Source organism: Sinohyriopsis cumingii, chromosome 12 (genome assembly GCF_028554795.1).
Source record: "Sinohyriopsis cumingii isolate HCF-2022 chromosome 12, ASM2855479v2, whole genome shotgun sequence".
NCBI classification, from domain to species: domain Eukaryota; kingdom Metazoa; phylum Mollusca; class Bivalvia; order Unionida; family Unionidae; genus Sinohyriopsis; species Sinohyriopsis cumingii.
This window is the reverse complement of record NC_142972.1, coordinates 1,282,603-1,309,887: the sequence shown is the minus strand read 5'-3', so window position 1 is coordinate 1,309,887 and position 27,285 is coordinate 1,282,603. Positions and strand designations below refer to the sequence as shown.

The 27,285-nt window shown below is 36.8% G+C and overlaps 1 protein-coding gene across 2 annotated transcripts in view; it reads left to right on the top strand.

The window, feature by feature from the left end:
• The first annotated feature begins 3,730 nt into the window (after window positions 1-3,730).
• LOC149785908 (coatomer subunit beta-like) overlaps window positions 3,731-27,285 on the top strand; it is an 86,091-nt gene continuing 62,536 nt past the window's right edge. The window contains exons 1-4 of one of the 2 annotated variants that reach the window (XM_089976135.1): window positions 3,731-3,834; window positions 13,987-14,092; window positions 17,796-18,025; window positions 18,909-19,078. In XM_089976135.1, the coding sequence (XP_089832261.1) occupies window positions 14,002-14,092; window positions 17,796-18,025; window positions 18,909-19,078 (491 nt within the window). In that variant the 5' untranslated portion in view covers window positions 3,731-3,834; window positions 13,987-14,001. Of the gene's footprint in view, window positions 3,835-12,796; window positions 12,821-13,986; window positions 14,093-17,795; window positions 18,026-18,908; window positions 19,079-27,285 lie in introns of those variants that run through there. The other variant, XM_089976134.1, reaches the window with a different exon arrangement.

Genomic DNA, 27,285 nt, shown 5'->3' with positions numbered 1-27,285 from the left:
ACACACCACCAATACATCGTTGCCGTTCAGACTTTATCTCCTGGTTCCATTATGAATGTTTCCTCGGAATTTTAACACGACCGACGCGGTTACGGGAAATCTATCGTTGGAATAACGCCATAGATATGTGGTGAATATTCTAAATTTAGCGGCTCTAAACACGGAGATCCTGTACACCGCGGTTACCTCAGTGGTATGCTTAATCGAGTTGTTTTGTTGTGACCACGTTGCTGATCCAGACTCTACTCTGCATATGGCGTTGATGAGCGGAGTCGTATGAACAACACTAGCAGTAATATTTTGATTTTATCGGCGATGTCATCGAGTCATGTGCGAATGTCAGTGAGACTAATGTTGAAGACCACTGGATTTCCAAAGAATCCGTTAATGTCTATGTTGGTAATGTTGAATACCAGATTGATGTGTCACCGGCTAAGCCACTATACCGTAAAAAAAAAAATCCATCTGAGTTGCCAGTCCATACGAATCGAAAAAAACAATGCTACGTGGGTCAACCGCGTATGCAACCTAATGAGTATCTGGACCAGAACGGCCATCGAGATTAATGATACCAGTTTTAACACGGTTTGGTTTTTACGTTAACTGATCACGCATTAAACACCTCTGACGTCTTCTATGTTCAATCTCCGAGCAGCATAAAGTAAATCACAATTGACATGGATACCTTTAACGAAGCGTCCCCGGCAGCCTCAGACCTTGACCTTGTCACGTTCCTAGTAATCTTAGACCCAGTCCCTTTTTTGTTGTTGAGGTCTTTAATCCTTTTCTGGTTGCCTTTTTCAGCGCCATGTAGGAGGCTATTACAACGGCGCCGAGTGCAGCTGCTTTTTCAAACGGCTGCAGCTGTGGCGGCAATCAGCCCCGATATCTCGCTAGCAGCGGAAATATACCGCCGTTCTTTGCTGTGTCGCTGATCGCATTCGCAGAAAGATCTAATCGAACTACAGTTTTTGCTTTCTTGGCGCCAGTGTAGTGTTTTAGCTGACGTTCTGTCAACAATAATTTAATTGGGCTCTGCAACTCCACTGATTTCCGACTGCAGCTTTTTAATTTGATTGGATGTCGGAGTAACGTTGACGTGATGATATGACATTATAACATTATGAATGATCTAACTACTTGTTTGGAAAACACTTACACAAAAGTGCTGTAACAAGTTTTTAGTTGGTTCGACATTTGTAAAAAATAACTGCTCTGTACCCGCTGTTATAGTTGCTGTCAGATCGCATTAAATTTTTCTTTTGCTAATTTAGCTGTACGAGATTACATGGTCGGAGCAGAATCACCCATTACAATATTACTACAACAATTTAATTATAGATCATAAGTCATTTGACATAAAAGATTTTAGTAGTATTTTTTCAGTCGTAGCGAATTTGCGGGAATTTTCAATTCGACACACATTCAGAAATCCCCATTATCACGTGCCAAGCCGCTAAAAATACCTATGATGAATTTTTGGCCTATAAAAGCATGCTGGGTTACCCAGCCTCAGGCAAATTTAATACCGGTTGCTATAATAGAACTGGATTGCTCAGACACTGAATAAATGCCGTGTACACTAATATTTTATCTGCCTGGTTCATAAGGGCAAATATACCTGTAACTCGCTGTGAAAACAGCACAGCTGATAAAGTTCATGCACACTTTTTTAGGTGTATATTTTTAATCAGACAGTGGCCGAGTTGGTTAAGGAGTCCGATCAAGTTGTGGAAACTTAACTCACGTGCTGGATTCCCAGGGCGTGATTGACATATTGTCTACGTTTAAATTTTTTTATTTATTAGTGGGAAGTGCCTGTGATGCACCGAAAAAAGACAAAATATCGTTGGATGGGTAATTGTAAACTCACAAAACTTAACCCAGGTGTACTTGCCTGGACCCCCTCCGAACCAAAACAAGGGTGTTCACTTAGTAGCACCCGTGGTTCACTTGGGTGTGTGCTTGATTACAAAATTGAAAATCAGCCTGGACAGCCCTCTGAATCACTAAAATTTCGTTTTTCACTTAGCGATTCGCCAGGTGGTATGTTCACGCAAGAAGAAAAGAAAACACCATTATAATTGCCAAATATTCAGCAGATATTCAACGTCAATCAACCTGGTCGCCGTCACTCCTTTTTGTTAGACTCAGATTAGTAAATCAACATTACCTCATTCTCACAATAGGGCCGTGAATGGAGGTGGGGGGGGGGGGGCGGGCCTTCATGGACAGTAACCTGGCTTACATACAAGCCTTGGATTGGTCTTTAGATAGTTTAATGAGTCAACAGTACTTGGCTTAAACATCATTTTTTTTTGCCCCCCCCCCCCTTTTTTTTTTTTGCCAACGGTGACCTTGACGATTCGCCACTAGTTTTTGGGGTCTGCCCCCACCCCCCGGACCCATTCTGCTGCTTAGTTGGTGATCCTTACGAAACAGCTGTCTAGGGCTGGGCGATTGAAGAATGTGCTGCAGATACAAGTTCTGCTGGAAAACAAAGATATTTGTCAACGATTTTTGAAGTCTGGACGGTTGTTAACATTATTGAATAAATGTATTTCGAATGATACTATTCCAAGGAAAGTTTGAATCCACTTGAAGGTGTTATATTGGGGACCATAACAGTGGTGCTCGTGAAATAATTTTTCAATGTCCAGCTTGTTGAAGGGTATACTGCAGTCAAGTAGAATTGGATCTTTTGGCTTGCATAGAATTTGATCTCATTGCTTACCCTTTGCTTTTTTTTTTAAGCAGTCTTAGGCCCTCGACATATAATGCAAGTTGTATAGCCAGATCTTTTTCTATAATGTTATTTTTAGAGCTAACACATTATTTCATTTTTACGCAAAGACCTTTGGATGCGATGAGATAACTCCCCTCGCACCCCAACCCCACCCCGCACTTAGGGATTCCGCCAATCACACAATACGTATCATAAAGAAACTTGGACTTTACTTCAGTGTTTTCACTGACAACTGATTCTACTCAATTGTCAATTCAAATGTATTTTGTTTTATCAAACAATATGACAACCTATGAAGGGGATATAATAAGACAACCTATGCGAAGAGGATACAGTAAAACAACCTATGCGAAGGGGATATATTTGATGTTAACTAACAGGCCCGGCCCTAGGATGTGCAGGGCCCAAGGCAGCAAGCGATGAGCGAGGGGCTTCAAGCAACAAAAAAATTTTTTTTTTTAAATGCATTGCCTGAAAGCGCGGGCCCAATGCGGTTGCCTCGTTCGCCTTGCCTTAGTGCAGGGCCTGTTAACTAACGAGTGACGTTAAAAACTTACCTATATGATTGGTGCTGCATGCTCTAATATACTGATAGAGAACTAAATACATGATTTTATCTGGACCCCTCCCCCCCCCCCCGACCTTCTGGGGGTTTAGTATTATGGGAGTTTCACAATACCATTTATTGTATATTGATATATGTCATGAATATATGAGGAATAATAAAGGGGTCAGGCACTAAGCTTACTGTCTAACCGTTTTTTAAATGTACATGTGCTCATCATTTTTTTAAAACAAAGAGAAATGTAATTTTTCTATAAACTAATTAAAACTGTTTTTAACATGTTTGCTATGTGCTTATGTCTGTTTGCTTGTTTTGTGTACATGGTACTCTTTGAAACAATTCACATAATTAGAAAGAATTATCATTCTGTAAGGGGTGTAACTACATATATGCTTAAAACGCTGTGCCAAAAGTATTTTCCCTTGGTCTCGCGGCTCTTTACGCGAGAAGCGTGACTTGGCCACGTTCAAGTAATACAATCATTGACGCTGATTGAAGTTTTTGTCTTCGTAGCGGAGGAAAGGTAATACTGGTATACATACAGATACGGTGAAAATAATCTACTTCTTTTAAAGTGTAAATTGGTGTATAATTTATGTGGTAGATAATGTAACAAACGCTTCACATTTTCAGCCGGTCAAATTCTGAAATTGTTGGTTTTCGTGTTAATTTGAGTAGTGTGTGTGTGATTTGGATTTGTTACGTAGCATTAACAATTTTTCAGTCACATCGCTACGATGTCTGCATTGTGGCAGTTTATAGTGATGTCTAGTACTGAGGCATATTACGATGTCCCACCCAGTCACATTATCCTGACACCAGGTCGACCAGTCGTAACACTAACTTCTTAATGCTGAGCGCCCATCGAGGTAGTCTTGTAATGTAAGACGTATCACGTTATTTTTGTTTTACTGCTTCGTCTCACTACCCAAATAACGGCATTGTCCGATCCCCGGCCGAGTCATACCAAAGACTTAGAAAAATGGTACTAACAGCTGCCTCTCTTGGCGCTCAGCATTAAGAGGTTAGTGTTAGAACTGGTCGGCCTGGTGTCAGGATAATGTGACTGGGTCGGACATCATGCTACATGTCTGCGGCATGATGCCCCAGTGCTAGACATCACTATAAACTGCCACACTGCAGACGTCATAGCGATATGACTGAAAAATTGTTAAAGCTATGTTAAAAATCCAAATCTCACAAACACACACACATGCCTTGTCCATTGACATCGGAACAAGTAGTCAGAGTTTCAGGAACATCTCACACACTTGGCAGCCCATATCGACACTCTTCCACAAATTGATATGTAATTAATATATTTACTGTGCTGTTTTTATCCTGGTGGAGTCAAAATCTGACACTAGCAAATGGACGCATTTTCATGTTCTGTTGACATACATTTGAATTTGTTGAAATGGCGGGGTAGTTGAGGTGTGCCAAAGTATGTTCAAGTAGGTTCATATGTTTCTTGAATGAAACAACGTTGCTTACAGTTCGTATACGCATAATATGTTTTTATTCATTTCGTTAAAGAATAATATTTTAGCTTAACCCAGTATTGGCATTCCCGGCTTTGATTGCTTTCCAGCCAACTGAAATGTAGGACAACGAAACTTGAAAACAGGTCCATTTCTTTTGTGAGAATTTAAATTTTATTAGAGAAAATACATCAGAGTAAGTAAAGTCTGACTAAAACATTATGACTTTACTTTGCAGAAAAGCATCATTATTGGTTGACAGTTGTGTGAGATGTTCCTGAAAATTTGACTTTAATTACAATGTTAATCGACATCAAAACACACTACACAGCGCCGTGAGTTAGGCCGTAAGACCCAGATGCCCAAAACAAAAATATCAGCATCGAGGTCTTACATGTAGGACTATTAACCAGGCAGCTGTTAATACCATTTTTGTAAGTCTTTGGTATGACTCGGCCAGGTACAAACCCGCAGCTGCATGCATCCAAGACGGACACTCTAACCACTAGGCCACAAGAGCGATTAATTTGACAAAACATGGCACCTTCTAGGAAATTCTCAATAGGTGTCATGTTTTGTCAAATTAACACAAATTTCTGTGATCCTTCTAATGTTTCATACTTAATGTTGATGACATAACGCTAGCTTGTTTCACTTGAAAGTGGATGCATAGTGGAAGCATGAACATGATCGGGAATATAACAAACATGATGCTGGGTCATTCATAGTCCTACAGTGTAAGACTTCAACCTTGATATTTATGTTTCAGGCGTTGAGGTCTTGCTGCCTAATTGTTGGCACTATGTAGCATGTTTTGATGTCGAATGACATCATAACAAAAGTTAAATTTTCAGGAATATATCACACACTTGGCAGTCCATATTGGCACTTTTCTACAAATTAAAGTTATAATGTATATGTCAGACTTTACTTACTCTGATGTCTTTTTTCTAATAAGTTCACATTCTCACACAAGCAAATAGACCTATTTTCAAGTTGCGTTGGCCTACATTTCATTTGGCTGGAAAGTGATTGAAGCCAGGAATGTCAAAATCTGGTCAAGTTGAAGTATTATTCTGTAACGAAATGAGTACAAATATATTGTCTGTAGTGCCCATTGTAACAGTAAGCAACATTTTGTTTGGTTCAAGAAACGTATCCTTATACGAACCTACTTGAACATTTTTTAGGCATACCTCTACTACCTTCGCATTTCACCAAATTCAAATGTATATCAACAGAACATGAAAATGCGTCCATTTGCTAGTGTCAGATTTTGATTCCATCAGGATAAAAACAGCACAGTAAATATATTAATTACATACATGTATCAATTTGTGGAAGATTGTTGATATGGGCTGCCAAGTATATGAGATATTCCTGAATCTTTGACTACTCATTCTGATGTCAACCGACATCAGAACACGCTACACAAGGCCGTTGTTTGGGCAGTAAGACGTAGCACTAAAACATAAATAACTTGTGATATGTCTTACACTGTGTGACTAGGTCATTCCTTGTCCTGCAGGGTTCTCAATAGACTTCAAAACTGAAGTCAGTTGTCCCTCGACTCCAAAATCTCAAGAGTCAAAATTTTGAGAGGCAAAGCTGAAATCTTGATAGTCAGTTCTTTTGAACAGTCATGAGCCCATAGATGTGATTCCTCGTTCATTGTGGAAACAAATGATATTTTAAGATTTCTTGTCTCGTGATGAATAATGAGAAATACTTGTACACTATTTTACAATCTGAATTTTTTTAAAGCGTTTCTCTTTTTAACTATGTGTTACTGTGTATGAATTTTGTATATGAAACAGAGGATTATTTTATACTTTATTATATCTTCAACTTACCAACATATTCTATTATGATCTGCTCAAATCATAGTATACGCAAACATATACATTTACAACTATGAAGGTTAAACATTATTCAGATATCAAGGATGTACATCACAGAATTGTCACGTCACTATTCCAATCCTTCGTACATTTTCTAACAAATGTCAGAGATTGACTCTCCTTCTCCTCAGAGCTGACACTACCTTTCTGGGTTTTATTTTGGAGTCTGAGGGTCAATATCCGAGACTCGAGACAGAAAAGAAAACAGACTTCTTTGCGCCGTTGTGATTTTCAAGTTAAGCTGTATGCACTGAGTGTTATGTCCGTTTAATTTTTTCTGATTGATCCATTAATTAAAACACTCTAGGTTTTAAATGTTTTCCTATTGAAGCAAATTAATCACCAACAAAACATAATCCCATGATGAAAACTGGCTTTGTGAGAAGCCATATATTCCCATTTTGTCTAAATGATTATAATTTGAAGCACAATAAAAAAAACGTCGATATTTTAACATGAATGAATCCAGTGAAGTCATAAATGATTCGAAGTTTTAAACATTCTGCCAAATAAGCAAGCTTATTGCCAATAAAATTATTCAAGTTGGTCCACACCTTGACAACTGGCTTTGCGAGCTGCCATGTGCTCCAGAACTGACCAGTTGATTATAATTTTATGTCCAAACCAATTCAGCTTCTACACATACTGGAACAGACTTGTACTAGGACATTTAGGATTATTTGGGATTTTATTCATACTATTGTGTCTCATAAATTCCACTTTATAACTTAGAGAAATAAATTATTTGTTGATTGTCCTAAACTTGTTGGTTTTGCTTTTTTCTTTTAATAGTTTAAGACTGTAGAGTTGAAACATGCCTGCTACAGGTTCTCCTTCTATACGAAAGCTTGATAATTGCACAGAAATTCGCTATAAGCTCTGATTCCTCCAGCACCAGATTTTCATTGCCATTTGCACTGGTGGATGAATTGAGACATATTTCTGACTGAGGACCCCATGATTTCGGCTGACTCTCTCTCTCTCTCCTTTTTGTTTGCCATCACATCAAAAACCTAGAAATGAAAGGCATATTTCTAGTGTTTGCATGGGTGCATTAATAGTGTAAGATTGATGTGTCATGGTCTCAGATGATGACATGCCAATTGTAGCATATTTCCAGTGTCAAGGAGGCACACAATGCCCTTCTCTTTGCATGGAGGTCTGGAACCTCTTCCACTGGGCTACTAAAGAGAAGCCCCCTGAGTTCATCACATTCAGGGGAAGAAGAAGGTTTTAGCAGACAGTTTGTCCAGGTCAGGGAAAAAGTCTTTATGAAATGAAATCTTCACAGCTCCATAACAAAGTCCCTTTTGTCCCTATTTCGAAAGCTTCTGGTAAACATGTTTGCAACCAGGCTCAACACCAGACTTACCTCTTACATCTCTTCAGTCTTGGACCAGAGAGCATGGGCAGTGGGTGCATTCAGCTTGCAGTGGGTGCATTCAGCTGGCAGTGGGTGCATTCAGCTGGCAGTGGGTGCATTCAGCTAGCAGATGGTGCATTCAGCTAGTAGTGGGTGCATTCAGCTGGCAGTGGGTGCATTCAGCTTGCAGTGGGTGCATTCAGCTGGCAGTGGGTGCATTCAGCTTGCAGTGGGTGCATTCAGCTGGCAGTGGGTGCATTCAGCTGGCAGTGGGATTTGTGTACATCTTCTCTTATTTGTGACCCCATGTTCTGCAAAACTTCCACTGTTCATATAATTGTAATTGCCCCACTGTGGCACCAACAATTGTGTTGTTATGATCTTCTAGACCTTTTGATAGTTGTTGTTGTTGTAGGGTTTAACACCATTTTTCAGCACAAGATAAGCTATACATGGAGGCCAGTATTAATGGTGGAGGAAGAACCCGGAAAGAACCACTGACCCGTGAGAAGCTACTGGTAAGCTTTCTCACATAACGACATTAGCCGGACCTTTTGATAGATCAACTCAGATCTCTACTTCACAGGAGGGATCTTTCACAACACAGGGCCTTCCACGTGTACAACCCTCCGCCTTCACACTTGGCTCATATGAGGTAATCTATCTGGCAGAACAAGCTTTTGTGCCCAGTTTTGAGTTGTGTTATTCAGGTCCGGACAGCTTCAACATGCAAGGTCTACGCTGCCAGGTGGAGAATCTGTGATTGTTGCAGTAGGAAACACATTGATGCTAGCTGTTCCTCTGTAACTTCCATTGCTGATTTCCTTCTTTGTTTCCTTTTGAGAACAAAAGATGACCAGTATCAACTATCAAGTGCTACTGTTGCCATTTCCAACACACTTAAATTCTCACCAGGCTCAGCAATCAGTTTGGATTCACACCTTGCTGATCTCATAAAGAACTTTCAGCTACAGAGACCTCTAATCTGCTCAAATACATCCAGATATAATCAATCTTGCATTTTATGATACTTAGCCCAAACCCTCTATGAACCATTGAGTGAGGCTTCTGATAGGACCTAACACTCAAGACTAGTGCTTTTGCATCTGTGAGAAGATGACACTGACTGCTTCTGGTTTAATGGCATTTACATTTTTATTTCTCTCTTTTGCAAACCCAGACTTTTAGCCAAAAATCCAATACCTTCAATAGTTCCATCACCTACAGAGATTCCCAGTATCAGATAAATATGTGCATGAGATGATCAATTAGGCTTTTATGATTAATAGGCTTTTATGCCCAGGTAAGGCACTGATTTTCTATCTAAATACCAAAAAAGAGAGAAAAAAAGGGTTGGAAACATGTTTTCCTTTCTTTTAAGAGCTCCGTTAATGTTTTGGCCTCCACTATCTCATGGTGGTTTGTCAGAAAAGCTTATTCCCTTACCAATAGAAACCTCTTGTTTATGAAACTAAAAGCCCATGAGATTTGAGTCATCGCTGCGTCACGAGCCTATCTAAGTCATTCTTCATTGGATGACGTCGTGAAGGCAGCATTTTGGCAATCCCATACAACCTTGTTATACTACCTCCACTTGTTAGCACAGCATGTGGCCTAGAGGGACACCAACAATTTGTAAAGTGGATCTTTCCCTCAAATGGTGAGTACACTCCATTTTTTGTTTTTGATCAGTTTAACACATAAGCCTTCCTACCCAACTGACAAATTCAGTGATGGAATAGCAACAGGTAAGATATTGATATTGAAATGTAGATGGGGAAGTAAGTGTAACGCTAATTTTAGTTATAATACTTACATGTTGGTATTGCCAATTTCCCTCCTTCCACCCTGTTCTGATGTCCTGGCACAATGATGTTCATGAAAAAGATGACTGTTCTGTTTATGGCCGTGCAAGGTACATGAGTGGACGCTGTCTTACTGACAATTCTCAACTCAGTGGGAGGATATATTCACATTGAACAGGCCATAATTTCGACATGAAACAAAGCTACACAACAACAATGTACATGCCAACCATTATGCTTTTGGCGTAATCATTACCATTTTTTTAACTAAATTACACCTTACGCATAAGTGTATTTGGATTATGCTTTTTCGGTATATCCCCTTCCAAAAAAAATAATAATTTGTTTTCTCATTTTTATTAACATTCCATTAATCCCACAGACCGTATTCTAGAAAAGATGGCTTCTATGTAACTACGACATAAGAGTACGCTTTTCCTAAGACTTGCATGCACTTTCCTAACAGTAATATGTTCTATTTATATCAATTGCCCTATTTGCAAGAAATATGCTGGTTTCTACTTTTGACCTCGGTTTCTATTTATAGCAGCTGTATGCTTAGTTAGGAGAGAACAGACTGGTTTTCTAACTCTTACTCTTTGCTTGCAGATTCTTTGTTCTAATTCACATCTGGTACAGAACCATTCTGTAGGTATTTGGTGCTAAAAGTAAAGTCAGATTTATTCTTGTCGATGCGTGTGTTAGAGCAAAAATATTTTTCAGATAATTTCACAGATGGATTAGGAAAAGATGAAAAACCAATTCAGAGATGACTACGTGAATTGCATAACACAGCGTACCATTCTAGGGCAGCTTCATGCCCCTTGCTGGCTATGTGAAAAGGATTTTAATATTGGTCATGGTGGTAAAACAAAGAAACCTTGAATTAGCTCATTTTACAAACTCCAATACTAAGGTAACTTCTTTTTTATAGCAGAACTTAATTGTGGACACAAATTTTATAAATGCAGAGGCATCGTCTACCGAGTTCTTAATAGAACATGGACTACCCCTAGCACTAGAAGACTACATTGGTCCTTTGTTCAAATCGATGTTTCCCGATTCCAGAATTGCAAATAATATGCATGTGCAAGAACAAAATCATCTAATATTGTTAGGTGTTTAGCAGAAGATACTTCACTTAAAATTGCAGAAGCCATGAAAATTGTGTCCTTCAGTATTGCAGCAGACAGAAGTAGTGATTATGACAAAAAGTTGTACCCAGTCTGTGTAAGAGACTTTGACAACGAAAAGGGCAAAGTCAGAATGCTCTTCTTTTATTATTACCAGAATTAATAGCAGATTCCACTGGAGAAAACATTTTTTTTATTTGCTTGATAATGCTTTGAATAAACATAAGTTGGTAGAACTGTATGGGGTTTTCAGCTGATAACTGCATTAGTGATGACTGGAATTCATAAAGGAGTTGCACTCTTATGTTTTGAAAAATGTCTCCAATATTGTATATATCTGGTTGCCTGTCATATGATGCACCATGCTGCAGGAAAGGTGGCTAATAAATTAGAAGAACTATCAAGTTGGCACTCTACCTGACAATGTACTTCATGCGGACAGAGTTGGTTTTTTTTTTCATCTTATTTCCCAGCTTAAAGACTTAATAACTGTAAGATATAAATTTCCTCTTTGTCAGGTTAGGAAAAGAATATTGGTTCTTTACCATTCTAATGCTGACTGTGAGAGATTGTTCAGTATTGTTAACAAAAATAAAACTGAATTGAGACCCAGGCTCTGTAACTCAGCACTCAGTGCACTACTATGTGCAAAACATTCATAGTCGCAGCTGGTACAAAGTGTTTTGAAATGCGGTATGAGAGCCTGTTGCTTTTTAAAGCTCAAAGCGTTATATAAGAAATCTTGAAGCAGTAATTGATGTTAAAAGTCCAGAGGGATAAATAAATCATTTTGTACATATGCTTATTGAATTTTTATTATGTTATATGTGGATTACTCTTTTTCTGCTCAGATTACTCTTTTTGTCCACTTGGATTACACTTTTTCATTGCCATGGGTTGGCATTATGTAACAAAAAGTTAGTATTAAAGAATTATCCCCACCCCCATAAATAACTACATTACAATTTTCCAGACATCTTGCTCTGGGCAAGCAAACTTTTATAAAAATTTGCAAATCACTGCACCCATCCTTCTCTAGGGCACTCTACTGTGCACAAGTTTTGCAGTTTCAACATTTTTTATGGATTGCCAAAAAAACTAGGTAAATATTATGATCATGGCCAACATTTGTTATATCACCAAATCACTGAAATTTTGTTTGAACTGTTGCCTATTTTTGTATTGTGGCTTTATGCAATGTATGCCACAATCTCCTGCAGTTTTTCTTGGATTGCTGTGAAACTTGGTAAATATTGTGGTGATGAACAGAAGATGCAATGATAATCTGTGTTGTTCACCAAAGTTTTATTATAGTTGTTGCACTTTTTGGGTTGTAGTTTAATACAGTGCATTACAAAATATCGTTAGCGCAACTAGTCACACATATTTTTATGAATATTATTTTCATCACCAAAGATGCACATATCAACAAATCACATGCAGCTGTGATTTTTCATAGAGCTATTGTCCTTTTTGTTTTGTAGCTTAATGTAGTGCATGACACTAATTCATTAGTGCAACTCTACATACCTTGGAAAAATTAATTTTTTTTCTTTCAATTTCCTCAAGTTATTGCCCATTTTCTAGTATCTTAATACAGCGTATGTCGGTGTATGACACAATCTCATTAGCACAACTAGTCCTGTAGTTATGGATGCATTTCCATGAAATTTGATATATATTGTTGTCATCACCTGAAGATGTACATAATAATAAATCACTGTAAGATCATTGATAGAACTACATACCATATACTCAACTAAGATTATCATTATATTTTTTCTTCTAAGCTTTCATATACAGAGACATAAATAACGATGCCTGAGGTAAGGTACAAGTTACATCAAGTAGATTTTATTATCCCAGGGATGGGTGTTTGTAACTTTCTTTTTATATATGGTGCCATTTTATAGGTGACTTGATATTTTGAAGACTACTAAGGTATTATATAATATCATTTTTCTTACATAGCATTGACAGGAAGACTTGTTCCCTTTTTCCTTTCTCCAGTTCATTTAGGGTTTGGTCACCTTCATTTCTTTCTTACTCTTAAGGTATTGATTTGGGTTTCACATATTTTTGTAGTTATTGGTTTGGGGTTTCCTATTTTTCTATAGGCATTTATTTGAGGTTTCCCATCTTGACCTTCTTAAACTTTTTGCTTTTTTTTCAGATTGAAGCATAATTAGTTACAATGTAGTATACATAATTTTCAATTCTTTTGCCTTTTCATTGATGTAAAAAAGCACTGATGCATGAAATATTTCTTTGAAACTTTTGTGGTGGTTGGTAACTATTGATGTGAGTATTTTGCCAAAGATGTATGGTATTTTTTTTTATAAATGAGTTAGCTATGAGATTTACAATAAATTCCATTTAAGGTCTAAGACAGTTTATTCTGCGATATCCATGTTAATTACCATAGATTCATGGTCACACTCAGAGAAAATTGGCGTTAAGGTTTCGATGAGTAATTTTTTACTTGCTTTTATTTCTTAGAAACATTGATAGATTCTCATCGTTCTTGGCATGAATCAATATGAACCCAAGTCAATTCATTCAACAATATACTTGAGTATTCTTGGAGTCAAAGTCACAAAGTTGGTATTAAGTTTTGAGTCTAAGATATTTCATTTGTTTACTTTTCCTAAATCTGTTAATAAAATCTCATCATACTATGGCGTGAATATATATGAAGCTGAGATATTTCATTATATGATATGCATGCACTGAAGGCAAATATTCCTCTTGCAAGCTGATTGAAAAAAGAAAGGCTCATCAGTGTCAATTATAGTCATTCATTACATTGTGCAAACAGCTTTGCCTTACACATGCTTCATAGTATGGTAAGTATATGAATGTTAAATATTCCTGAATATCAATTTTCAGAACTATTGGCATAGAATGTGAGCTGTATATTGTGAAATTATATGAAAGTCGCATTTTGTTGTAAATCTGAAACATATGTATTTAACCAGTATTTACTTTTCAGAAAAAAGAGGGCAAGATGTCGATGGCTGACCAACCATGTTACACCCTGATCAACATCCCATCAGATGCTGAGCCCCCCACCGAGATACAGCTGCGTCAGGACTTAGGTAGGACTGTCACACTGTTTGATCATTTTGTAATAGTCATTTCTTTGTATTAGAGATTTTGATATTCTAGTTAGTCATTATATTTCAGGCAGTAAACCTTACAAGACAAAAAAAGCAGGTACATTGTTGAGGCCAGTTTTTCTTTAAAATAAAGGAAAAATCCAACATAGTATAAATATTATAGCAACAAATTTCAATCCTATATTTGAAAATTTGGTTTGTCTGAATTTCATACAGACGGATCTCACTATATTGATCAGTAACAAAATCGTTAAAGGAATTTCAGTATCATCTAATTTAATGGGGGGGCAGATTTCATTGCTTAGACAGGAAAATTGGAAGGAATTTCAATATCAACTAATTTAATGGGGGCAGATTTCATTACTTAGACAGGAAAATTGGAAGGAATTTCAGTATCAACTAATTAAATGGGGGCAGATTACATTACTTAGGAAAATTTAAAAAGAGAACAAGTGTGAGTGAGGAAAATTTAAAAAGAGAGCAAGCGCGAGCAAACATAATTAAACATGTTTCTTGGGGGTCTAATAAATGACATCGTGATTTATGAACTATAGATTAAATGTCGTAATTGAGGGGGATGGGGCTTTAAAAATATCAGCTTTATCAAATCTTTTGTATACATTTAGCACTGAACCTGTCATGAAATGGCTGTTTAAGTTAACAAATTTGACCAAGAGCAGATATCATATTAATTTTTGTAAATATTAACGCTATCAGAGATCCAAAGCGATACAAGTTAACTGCCAGTGTCACACATGGCCAGCTAGCAGAAACCACTATCTTTCATAATTAACAGTTGATCTGGGCAACAGAAATGTGGATTGCGGCAAAGTCTAATAATGGTTTCATCGATTCATGAGCACTCACAGAAAGTGAATAAATTAATATCAGTCTGGTTTTGCTTATCGTTACTTACAGTTAAAAGACTCAAGGAAAACTCAGTCTCAGTGACAGAGCACCAGAATATGTTTTGGCAGATACTGTTAGGTAGAATGATAAATTAAACATATTGTATATTTATATCTTTATTACAAACTTTGCTATGAAAGAGAGTTTGTCAGTGTAATATCAGTGTGAAAAACCCTCTGATCCCAAAATACTTTGCTAAGACCAACCTGGCAGACAAAATCTTAGACATACACATCTAATCTATATTTGGCAACATACAGTGTAGATATTACATGAAAAGGCAAACAAACAAAGAGTTTTTATGATATGTATTGTATCAATACTCCTATATTGCAACATGCATTGTATGCAAAATGTATAATAAAGGTATGTATTTTATCATCACCTAAGTACAGTGTGACCCTACTATGACACGGTAGTTGGGAACCATAGAACCCGACCGCGTTATAGACCGAACAGTGTTATAAGCAACCAGGTGAGTTAGCTGAAGAAAATTATGCATGTACCCCAAAAATAATGCGGGGATGGGGTGTAGGTAATAAATGCGGGTGGTAAAATATGTGCTTCATCGGCACAGTTACCATCTTAAATCGATGCATATTAAATGAGAAATACACCTATAGTGAAAACAGAGAAGACAGATATAATAGTTTACTTTATTTTAGAGAACCATGAATTGGTACATATACGTGAATACTGTTTATGTATAAATGTCTAATGTATAGCATGAATAGTATCAACATCATGTACTCACCCGCGAACCTCATCATATACATTGAATCCACAATAAAAGTGATTCCATCGAAAATATGCACACATAGCTTTAAAATATTCAATAATTTTGTCACAGGTCATATTGGTCTGAATTCATTGGGAAAATGTAGCACAATCACGTAACAAATGATGAAGCACATTTACTTTTTAGTACGTCCCAAGTCGGTAAAAGTTAGTTTGTGTTTTAAGCTGCCGTTGGTAGCGTTTGTAAGCATAGACTTTTTCCCTACAAAAAGAAAACTTTCATGGCACAGTTAACGAGTTCCAGTCACAATGGAAAATGCAAAAATCCATCAGATTCCATCACTTTCATTTAAGTCTGGTATTGACTTCCTTTGATGAAAAGTTCTTTGTTTTATTGAAAGATTGTAGTTGGCTTTCTTTGATGAAGGGTGCATGCATTATTGAAGTCATCGCTAAAGGACAGCCTTGGAGAACCAAACAAATGCCCATTTCTTATTGCAGTGGCAACATCAAATAATTGTATTGCATGATTGAGACCGATTTTTTTTTCCAAGTACGTTTTCGTAAGAATTGGTGCTTCCTTTGATGAAAAGTTCTTTGTTTTATTGAAAGGTTGTAGTCGGCTTTCTTTGATGAAGGGTGCATGCGTTATTGAAGTCACCGCTAAAAGACAGCCTTGGAGAACCCAAAAAATGCCCATTTCTTATTGCAGCGGCAACATCAAATAATTGTATTGCATGATTGAGACTGATTTTTTTTTCCAAGTACGTTTTCATAACAATCGGTGCTTTGAGGTAATCTGTTTCCTTTGAAATTTCAGCAAACTATTTTATCTGGGTACATTTTTAAAAAGGAATTGGCCTTCGTTTGTACTATTCTAGATACTGTCTCACCATGCATGCTGAATAAACCAATGAGTAAGATGTAGTTTTTATTTATTTTTATTTTATTTTTTACATTTGTGGTAGTAGTGTGATGTTGCCTTTCACACATGTGTCTGAAAATTAACAAAGGGTCAACGGACGATAGAGATGCAGGTGTTCTGGTTTGATGACAGGAATTATTACAGAAAATGTGAGTGTTCTGAAGGATTTAATTCTGAGTGAGAAGAAGAAGAATTTTACTTACCAACCACATACAAATGTCAGTCTTTGTAAATATATTAATTACTAGCGAGCAGCCGAAAATCTGATGAAAGATAGATTACGAGATAATGCCACATCCGGTTGATCTCCATTGCCAGAAATGTCAACAACAAAAAAGTGGATATTTCACAACATACAGTACTCATGCTAGATGTCAGGATAAGCGGATTATAATATAACAATGCACTGTTTAAATAGTTTGTCAATATGGACAAAGAATTTGTTTATGTAACAATAGATAAATTTAAGTGCATTTTATATCCTTTCATGGAGCCTCTGAATTTCTGCACTCCAAACCAATGGTTGTATATAAAAGTTTAAACAGCCAACAACGTCACCAATATAAAAAAAATCGCCACATGGTATGTTTTGCCGTCAATAAGGAAAAACAATCCAAATTTGCGACATTGGCGAAGACCTACGCGATCCCAGAATAATCTTTTTATGCGTTATTTTTCATACTTTTAAGAAGAAAAAACTACTTTTTCGTGTATGAGAAAAATACATACAAAATTTCAGGAGTCACGCCACGATTGTCTTGTATTATTCATACACGATCTCTTACCCAAAATGATAATAGTTGTTACCTTTTTTCATACTTTTAAGAAAGAATTTTTTTGTGCACAAGAAAAATACATGTATATGAAATTTCGGGAGCCACACCACGACCGTGTTATATTCGAATTCAAGTTATAACGAAGCGCACTGTAGCTGGGTCACAGTGTATTGTGATGTGTATGACATTGTATCACCATTAAGCAGGTAGTGTATGGCTTTGGTGACCATGCTGTATCCAAATACATGTTATTACAAAATGTTATAGCCAGAGCTTCCTTATTATAAAAACTGATTCATGTTATAGCAGTGAAAATGTATACTTATTATTTCAGAAAAGGGGGATGTCAAGACCAAGACAGAGGCATTAAAGAAAACGGTACAGTTGATACTGAATGGTGAAAAGATGCCATCGCTTCTGATGACTATCATCCGCTTTGTGATGCCACTACAGGATCACACCATCAAAAAGCTCCTTCTCATCTTCTGGGAGGTTGTCCCAAAGTACAATCCTGATGGCAAAATGCTGCATGAAATGATCCTTGTCTGTGATGCCTACAGAAAGGTGATAAGATACAATTCTTTGTGCATGTGGTCACTTCTTAGTCCACTACATCCTGTACTAAAACATTGTCAGCAAAGTTTTATCTTAATAAATGCCCAGTTCCCCTTATTATCATTATTATTATTATTATTATTATTATTATTATTAATATATCTAATTGTCATAGACCAGAGGAGTTCATGGTGTGACCTTTTGTCCATTGTTTGTTATTGCTACTCCTCCGCAACTACTTGGAGGATTGCAGTGAGTCTTTATATTCATTCCAAGGTCTAAGTTGATCCTCACTGAAGATGGTTCTACATGGATGTCCAGTATTGACTCAGTTTTGGCCATCTTGAAAATCTTACTGTTGTTAATCTTCCAGAACAAATTGTCACATTAGCCTGTATGACAGTTGAAATATAACATTTATTTTGTTTCATAAGCAATATTTAAATATACTTGATTGATCACATGCATTTTTCAAGTGATTCATTGTTTTTGTTTTGCATCTGTATAGGAAAGTATTCCATTGGCCTGTGGTAAGGTCCCAATGATTTTCTGAGCAGAGTTGATTGCTGCTCTCTGAGACTGTACAAACCATGTTTTGTATCATGATATAGGATATTTGCAAGTGATTGAAAGCACAATATCTGTTCATCTTTGGCAACTTTCTGAGACATTTTCCAATCATCCAGCAAGCATAATAAGGGCAAGGATAGTTTAAAAAAGTCAAATATTTTTATCAGTAACTTAAAAATGAATCTTTTCCATTGACACATTTGAAGAATAGTTGCAATGGCATTTTTCTTTGTTGCAGGCCCTTTTTTCTTTTTTGTTTTTGGCACTTTGCCTTGTTCAGTTAAGAAGCAGAATAAAACATCTCATTGTCTACAATTTGCAGGACTTGCAGCATCCAAATGAATTTATCCGTGGTTCCACCCTGAGGTTTTTGTGTAAGCTGAAGGAAGCAGAGCTTCTGGAGCCACTTATGCCAGCAATCCGACAGTGTATAGAACACCGACATTCCTATGTGCGCCGAAATGCAGTCCTGGCCATTTACACCATTTACAGGTAATTTCAAACAATCAGAAAGGTTGAAAAAATAGGAAAATATCAAATGGTGCTGCAGAAGCTACATTTTTAAGAAAAACTGTACATAAATTTGAAATGTACCCATGTATTTTGTACAAAATTATTGGCATGAGAAAATTATATTTTCTCAGCAAGGTTTTTATATGCCTGCACATGGGTAAAGAAGAACCTGGTTGCTTTTTGGGGTCAAAAAGTCATAGGTCAAAGTCTGTTCAAGCATATATAGCATGTAGGTGAAACTGTCACCCTCAGAGGAAGGTAAAATTTGATTTCTGTTCCTCTTTGGTTTCAAAATCCCAGAGTATTTGAAGGTTTTATACCATATAAGTGAATGCTACAGGATAGTTGGTGTGTAGTCATCATATAGAAGTTGGACAGACTACATTGTACTGGATGTAATTTTCAATGCACATTTTAAGGACAGCAAGAAATGAATATCGCTTTTAAATTTTATGATAAAAGTTGCCAACAAATCAGCCTTTGTATTATATGAGAGGCTCTTCTCTTGCAGCCACATTCATACTTAGGTGAGGTAATCCTGTGATATAGCCTCATGCATGCTTTGAATTGTCTGTTGTCCATCCTGCAACAGTCAATTAGAAAACTGCCTGGCCAGTTACAGACTTGCTAGGAATACTTCTTAGGACATGCTTGACCAAACTGATGTTCACATTGGCTTCCTAGCAGTCCTGTTGCTTTCATAGCAACCATATAGAAAATCTATTTGTAGTGTCTCCAGAATGGTCAAGCCAATTTGGAGTCATCTTGAAAGAAATGTTTAGACATGATGCATCAAAATTTTGTCCAGGTCTACTCTTCCTGCAACATAGCAGACATTTGGAATGCTTTTGCTAACTTTCTCTCTGGAAGGGTTGAGCCAGTTTTAATGCAGAATACAAAGGAATATTTTTTAGGATATGCATCTGAATTTTGTCTCCTTGCAGTGGCCTAGCATTCTAAGCAACATCTTGGAAGACCTATTTTCAGCTTCTCTAGAATGGTTCAGCCAATTTTTTGACTAGTCAAAATGGACTTTGTATGTTTAACTAGGGATTTATGTACCTGACTGTTGTGCATAGACTGATAAAATACAAAGGTGACCACTATGTCATGCTTAGCTTTATATGGAAAACATATTTCTGACTTCTTGTTGAGAATGTCTGAGTTAATTTTGATAATACTGTGTTGTTTTATTTCTTAGGACATGCAGTATTTAAAATTTGGGCCGGGGCAGGTTTCATAGCATCTTTGTGACATGCTTAGCAAACTAGTGCAAGGACTGTGTATGACTTCTTCTCAAACCTGACTGAACCAGCTTTTAATCAGACTTGGTAGGAATGCTACATTGTTGAGAAAAATTGAGAGACTGGTTTGCCCAGGTTTGGTCTGGTCCAGGTTTTGGACTTAATGTAGTTGGTCCATGAAGCAGGCTGACTTCAGAGAGTGTACCTTAGACATTTTAATCCACCCATGTTCATGTAAACTGCCTGTATAGCTTAAAAATGTCATTCATCAAAAGAAAACACTAAAGGTGATTTGGACAATCAGTCTCTTAAAAAGTCCACAATAATCAGCACAGATCATAAAAGTGAATCTCCCAAATGGGAGGGTTAACATCCCAGAATAAAAGATGTTTCCTGCCCCCACATCACCCACTGAACTCTACTGCATACTCAAAGTTATCAGACCTGCCAATCCTTACGAATTTGCCATAAGTCTTCCGAAAAGGATCCTTAAAATATGGACTTACAGAAGGAAGCAAAAACTACAAAAAATCCAGATAATCGGTTCATCTATGGTTGATTTGGATCCGGGTTTCATATTACAGTTAGTGGAATTATCCTGGGAACCAGACTAACTTTACAGCAGTAACTCATCTCTTTAAACTGTACATATTTTTTTATGCAAAGCATCTGCATGATCAAACTGTTGATTTTAGTATTATTTAAAAATGGCATCCAGCAAGTAATGCATGTTGAAGACGAAAGTGATAATAAGTCTCCTAAAAAGTGTTAATAATCAGGACAGAAGAATAAAATGGAATATGCAGATTCTCGCGAATAACAACTGGAAGGGACACAATTACGTTTATTGGACATCACATGCCAATTTGAATATGTCTCGTGGCAAGAGATACGATTGCCTTCATCATTTAAAATGGAAAAAGATTCCAAAATTTACATCAAATTGAGAGGTAGCGACAAGCCATTGAGCTGCATAGGGTTTGAAACTGAAGTTTGTGCAACTGTGCTAATGGTAAATAAGGTCTACATGTACTTTACAAACTTTTCAGTTGAACATAATGTTTACCGTTGGTGCATGTTTTGATTACTGAACCTTTAAATACATTTTCCAGCCTTACAATAGCGGTTCATAATACTTTGTTACAACTTACTGAAAACTGGTCAAACTTATGGAAAAAACTCAATTGTCTTACATAGATGGTTTTGTCAGGGTTGGCAGGTCTAAGTTATTACAAAAAATATTCTACATTCCACATTCTAGTGGTTTCTTTTGCAGCTTACTTCCAGTATAGCATATTTCCAGTAAAGACCTCCTATTATCATGTGGCTGAGCATGACACTTAATGGCTAATTTGACACTGACCTTAGATTAATTACTGTATGTGATCAGTAGTAATTTGGAAAGGATTAAAGATATTAATGGATTATGGTTGGATTAGAAATTACTTAAGAGCTCGGGTGGCATAAAACAGGTTTGTTTGTTATGGTCGGTATTTAACATTTGTCGATGTCTAGAAGTTGTGATTTCCCAAAGCTAAAACACCTTAATTAAAACAACCAAAATATTACATGAAATTAAATAAATGATGGAAACAGGAATTTTATTGGTTGGGATCAAGTTCAAATGGATATGAACATGTATTCTGCTGTTCCTGTAAAGTCGAATTCAACCCAGATAACACCAGTATTGATAAGTTCTGGCAGGCACTCAGCATCTTGAATCTACACACAAGCAGGGAAATTGATTGGAATATGATTTAGTCATGCGCTGTCAAACTTATTTTCAAGGTGACTTAAATGCCTGTGGAGTGGTTTTCATAGCCTCAAAGGAGAACCTAATTTTTTTCCAGAATGTCTGAGCCAGTTTGGCTTAGACTTGGTAAAAATGTTCCTTAGGAGACGCTGTATCAAAACTTTTGTCTAGGATGGCTTGCCTAACAATAGTACGGTTTCCAAAGCAGCCATATGGAAAACCTATTTCTGACTTGCTGTCTAAAAGGACTGAGTATGTTAAAAATCAAGCTTGATAAGATTTATCTTTGGACATACTCTTATCAGAATTGGGGCTGGGGGTGGTTTCCATTGCAACAACATGACTTTCTTAGCAAATTAGTAAAGAACTTATTTTTGACTTCTTCAGAATGTCTGAGACAGTTGATAAAATTTGATAGGAATATTTATTAGGACATATGGTTTAAAAAATTATGTCGGTGGTGGCTTCTCTAGCAATGGTGTGGCTTCTATAGAAAATACATATGAACTTGACTATACAGATCAGACATAGGAATGACATAAAATGGTCTTCATTAGCAGGTGGCCCTTATCTATGGATATGTGAACATTAATCAGTTTAAATGGGAATTTTTTTGTACCTGATCTTTATGTACATAATGGTAACTATACACAGGTGATTACTATAGATCATTTACCTGTGTATAGAAAACATATTTCCAACTACTACTCCAGAGCTGCAGATCCGACTTGGTTGAACTGTTGGAGCATGACTGATATTGTGCCTGAGTGAATGACCTAGTAATCTTGGGGTCTCCCTAAACGCTTGGTAGAAAGCCTATTTTTGACTTTTGAATGGATTTTCCATTTTTTATCAAACTTTGTTGGAATATTCTTTTGGACAAGCTCTCTCAAAACTGTTTTGGGGTAGATCCCCTTACAGCCAGATTAAAAATGTGTTTTTAGCTTTTTTCTAAAACAGCTGTAACAGTTTTGATTATGCTTGATAGGAATGATACTTAGAAAATGGTTTCCCACATTGTATCTGGGTAGCTTTCTTAACGTAGGTGCAACTGCCTTTTCAACCATGTGGAAACGTTTTTAACGTCATCTCTAGAATAGCATACTTCAGTGTGATCAAGGGGCCCCGAGTGGCCGAGTGGTCTAAAGCACTCTTCATTACGGATCACTGCCATCTCACCTCTGTCTGCGGCGGTTCGAGTCTAAGATTCAGCCAATGTGGGCATGTGAGAAAGCTTGCCAGTAGCTTCTCGTGGGTCGGTGGTTCTTTCCGGGGTTTTCCGGGTTCTTCCTCCACCATTAATACTGGCCGCCATGTATAGCCTATCGTGCTGAAAAATGGCGTTAAACCCCACAACAACAACAACACAACAACAACAGTGTGATCAAACATGGCAGGAATGTTCCATATCATGTGCTCTACTATAGTTGTGTTTGGGATGGCTCCTTCACAACCTTGAGGCTTCCATGGCAACCAGATGAACTTGAACAAGAATGCTGAGACAACTTTTTATTATACATGGTAAAAATCTTGGTTAGAATTATGTTCAAAGACATGCTGTTCCAAAATTATATTCAGGATGACTCCCCCAGCAGCGTTATGGCGTCCATAACAACCAGGTAGAAAACCTATTTCGAGTTCTCTAAAACAGCTGAACCAATTAGGCTGGCTTCTCTTGCAATGGAGTGGCTTCCATGGCAACTGGGCAGTTAACATGTTTTCATATTCTCAGCAAATTTACATCAAACTTGATAAAATGTTTCTTAGGATATTTTGTGCCAAAATTGTGTATGTCATGGCTACCCTGCAACAGTGAATTTAATATCTACCAGGTAGAAGTTGTACTAGTATTAGTTGTCTCCCTTTAGGTATGGCTGTTGTTACTCGTATGTGTAATAAGAGCTGAATTGATTTTTTCTCTCTTTGCTATTTTGTAATTTCTAACAATGCACAGTCTTCCAGTTTTGCAGTTGCACATGATTTTTCAGGCCTGTGTAAGGAAATGTTCCCAGATAGCAATATTGTTATAAGACTTATATAATGGATATAAGAGTGCTTTTTGTCAGACTTATGTGATGGATATAAGACTTATGTGATGGATATAAGACTTATGTGATGGACATAAGACTTATTTAATGGATATGACTTATGTGATGGATATAAGACGTGATGGATGTAAGAGGGCTTTTGGGTGCTATAATCAGAGCAAGAATTTTTCTGGAAGGTATTTGAGAACCATAAATTTTTTCTCTTTAAAAAAGTTCCAGGTTCCATCCCCCTTTGAAAACTAATTGGTCGATCCATTAAGTCTGTATTCTACTCTCCAACGGTTTCTGAGGTCAGGAACTTCTATTGTTATAAATGACTGTCTCATTGTGATTATGTGAGTTTTTTTGGTGATATATGACAATGCTAATGGGCTGACCTGTTGTCTGTCATCTGACATCTGTCCAGTCATTAACACAAGTTTGTTATCGCTACTTCTCCAAAACTTCTTGAAGAATTGCCAAGAAACTAGATGCACATATTTATTCCAAGGCCTAGTTGGTCCTAAATGAAAATGGCGCTGCTCAGAAATCCAATACAGTCACCATAGCAATCATCTTGTAAATCTTGATATTGCTACTACTCTTGAGTGGATGATCTGTCAGCATGTGGTTTTTACTGAATGATTTGTTCTGATGTCTGGTTGAGCCTAAATTAAAATGGCACCAATCTGACATACAATATGGCTAACATCCTGAAAATCTTGTTACCAGCACCATGGGTTTTCAGTAAAAGACTTCTTGTTGTATCTAGTTAGTCCTAAATCTCTTGACCAGTATGGCCTTCACAGCAGCAATCTTGAAAATCTTGTTAATGCTCCTTATCCTGAACAGAAAGTCATACCATCATGGGATTTTCACCACCCGACTTCTTATGTTGTTGTTGTAGGGTTTAACTCCTTTTTCAGCACAAGATAGGATATACATGGCAGCCAGTATAAATGGTGTAGGAAGAACCTGGGAAAACCCTGGAAACAACCACCAACCCACAGAAGTTACTTGAAAGCTCTCTCATACCCATATTGGCTGAGCCCAAGACTCGAACCCACGCAGACAGAGGTGAGATGGCAGTGATCCATAATGGTGAGTGCTTTAGACCAAAAGGGGACACCCTTCTCATGATATTTTGTTGGCCCAAAATGAAATGGTGCCACATGAAGATCTGATATGGTCACCACATGGCCATCTTAACAATCTAATTAACGCTTCTCTGATTGGATGGTCATACCAACATGAGAATTTCACAAAAAGACTTCTTATAATGTCTGGTTAGAACTAAATGAAAATAATGCCAACCTGACATCCAGTATGGCCACTATAAGAGTCAGCTTGAGAATCTTTTTTCTGATACTTCTCCTGAGCAGAAAATTCTATCAGCATGGGGTTTTCATCATAAGATATATCAGCATGGGATTTTCATCAGAAAATTCTATCAGCTTGGGGTTTTCAACAGAAGATATATCAGCATGGGATTTTCATCAGAAAATTCTATCAGCTTGGGGTTTTCAACAGAAGATATATCAGCATGGGGTTTTCATCAGAAAATTACACCAGCATGGGGTTTTCATCCAAAGACTAATAATGATATCTAGTTGGTCCTGAATGAAAATAGTGCTGATCTGACCTCCAATATGGCTGCCATTATGATATTGAAATTCTCCTGAATGGATGGTATATCAATGTTGGGTATGGTATATAGTTTGTCCAGAATGAAAATGGTGCCAGTCCTAGATAAGGTGTGGCTGCCACAGTGGATAATTTGAGAATCTTATTTCAAAAGAATATCAGAGAAGGTTTCAACACTCAGCAGCAGTTGAGAAGAAGAATTTGTCTTATTTCAATTCCTGAAAATTCTTTTTGGCCTTTTGCACATTAGCCCCTTTACATGACTTCTTTTTGTTTGAAAGTGTATTAAATTCTTCAAAGAAAACTTGTTTTATTTTATTCGGATTGAATTTTCAGTTATCTTTGGGCTTTTATGAGATTTATTATATATTCTTGATTGTACCATGTTGCTTTTTTGGTGCACTGACCTCCCAACTTGGCACCACCAAACAGATTCTGTTGAGTCATGAAACCCCTACAACATCATCTGGAAGATTGACAGGTATATGATCCTATTGTCATCTTAATGATATTTGTTATCATTTTCTGAGGGGGTATCAAGGGTCAAGCTAGACTTGAATTTTAGCAAGAAGTGACTTCTCCTTTTGGACAGAACAGGGAGAAGTGAGAACTCATTAGGGTGAAGTGGATGCAAAGCAAGAAATGCAATATATGTGTGTGTGTGTGTGTGTTCTCTTTTTTGAATTATGCCCTCTATTTCTCATAATTCATATTTGATTTAAGCAATACTTTATTTTCAAGCAGAATTTTTTTGACTTATTATGGCCATATCGCTGTAAAAGAGAATAATAGAAACTACATTGTAACAAATTTTAACTGAGTAACATAGATTGCATTATTTTAATTGCATGTTAGTAAAAAATGATTAATCAGCTACCCTTAATCAATTTTTTTTGTTGTTGTTATACTTTCTAAATATTTCTAAATGCATTTGAAACAACCCCTGTACCATGTAAATGAGGGCAAATGCACACGTCTTCAGATAATACTGTTTGTCCTCATTTTTTTGTTGCAGATAAAACATTACCATAACTATTCATACATAACCCACTAAAATGCATATAATTACATTACCGTAACTATTCATACATAACCCACTAAAATGCATATAATTACATTACTGTAACTATTCACACATAACCCACTAAAATGCATACAATTTAATTACAGTAACTATTCATACATAACCCACTAAAATGCATATAATTACATTACCGTAACTATTAATACGTAACCCACTAAAATGCATATAATTACATTACCGTAACTATTCATACATAACCCACTAAAATGCATATAATTACATTACCGTAACTATTCATATATAACCCACTAAAATGCATATAATTACATTACGGTAACTATTCATACATAGCACACTAAAATGCATATAATTACATTACCATAACTATTCATACATAACCCACTAAAATGCATAAAATTTCATTACCATAACTATTCATACATAACACACTAAAATGCATATAATTACATTACCGTAACTATTCATACATAACT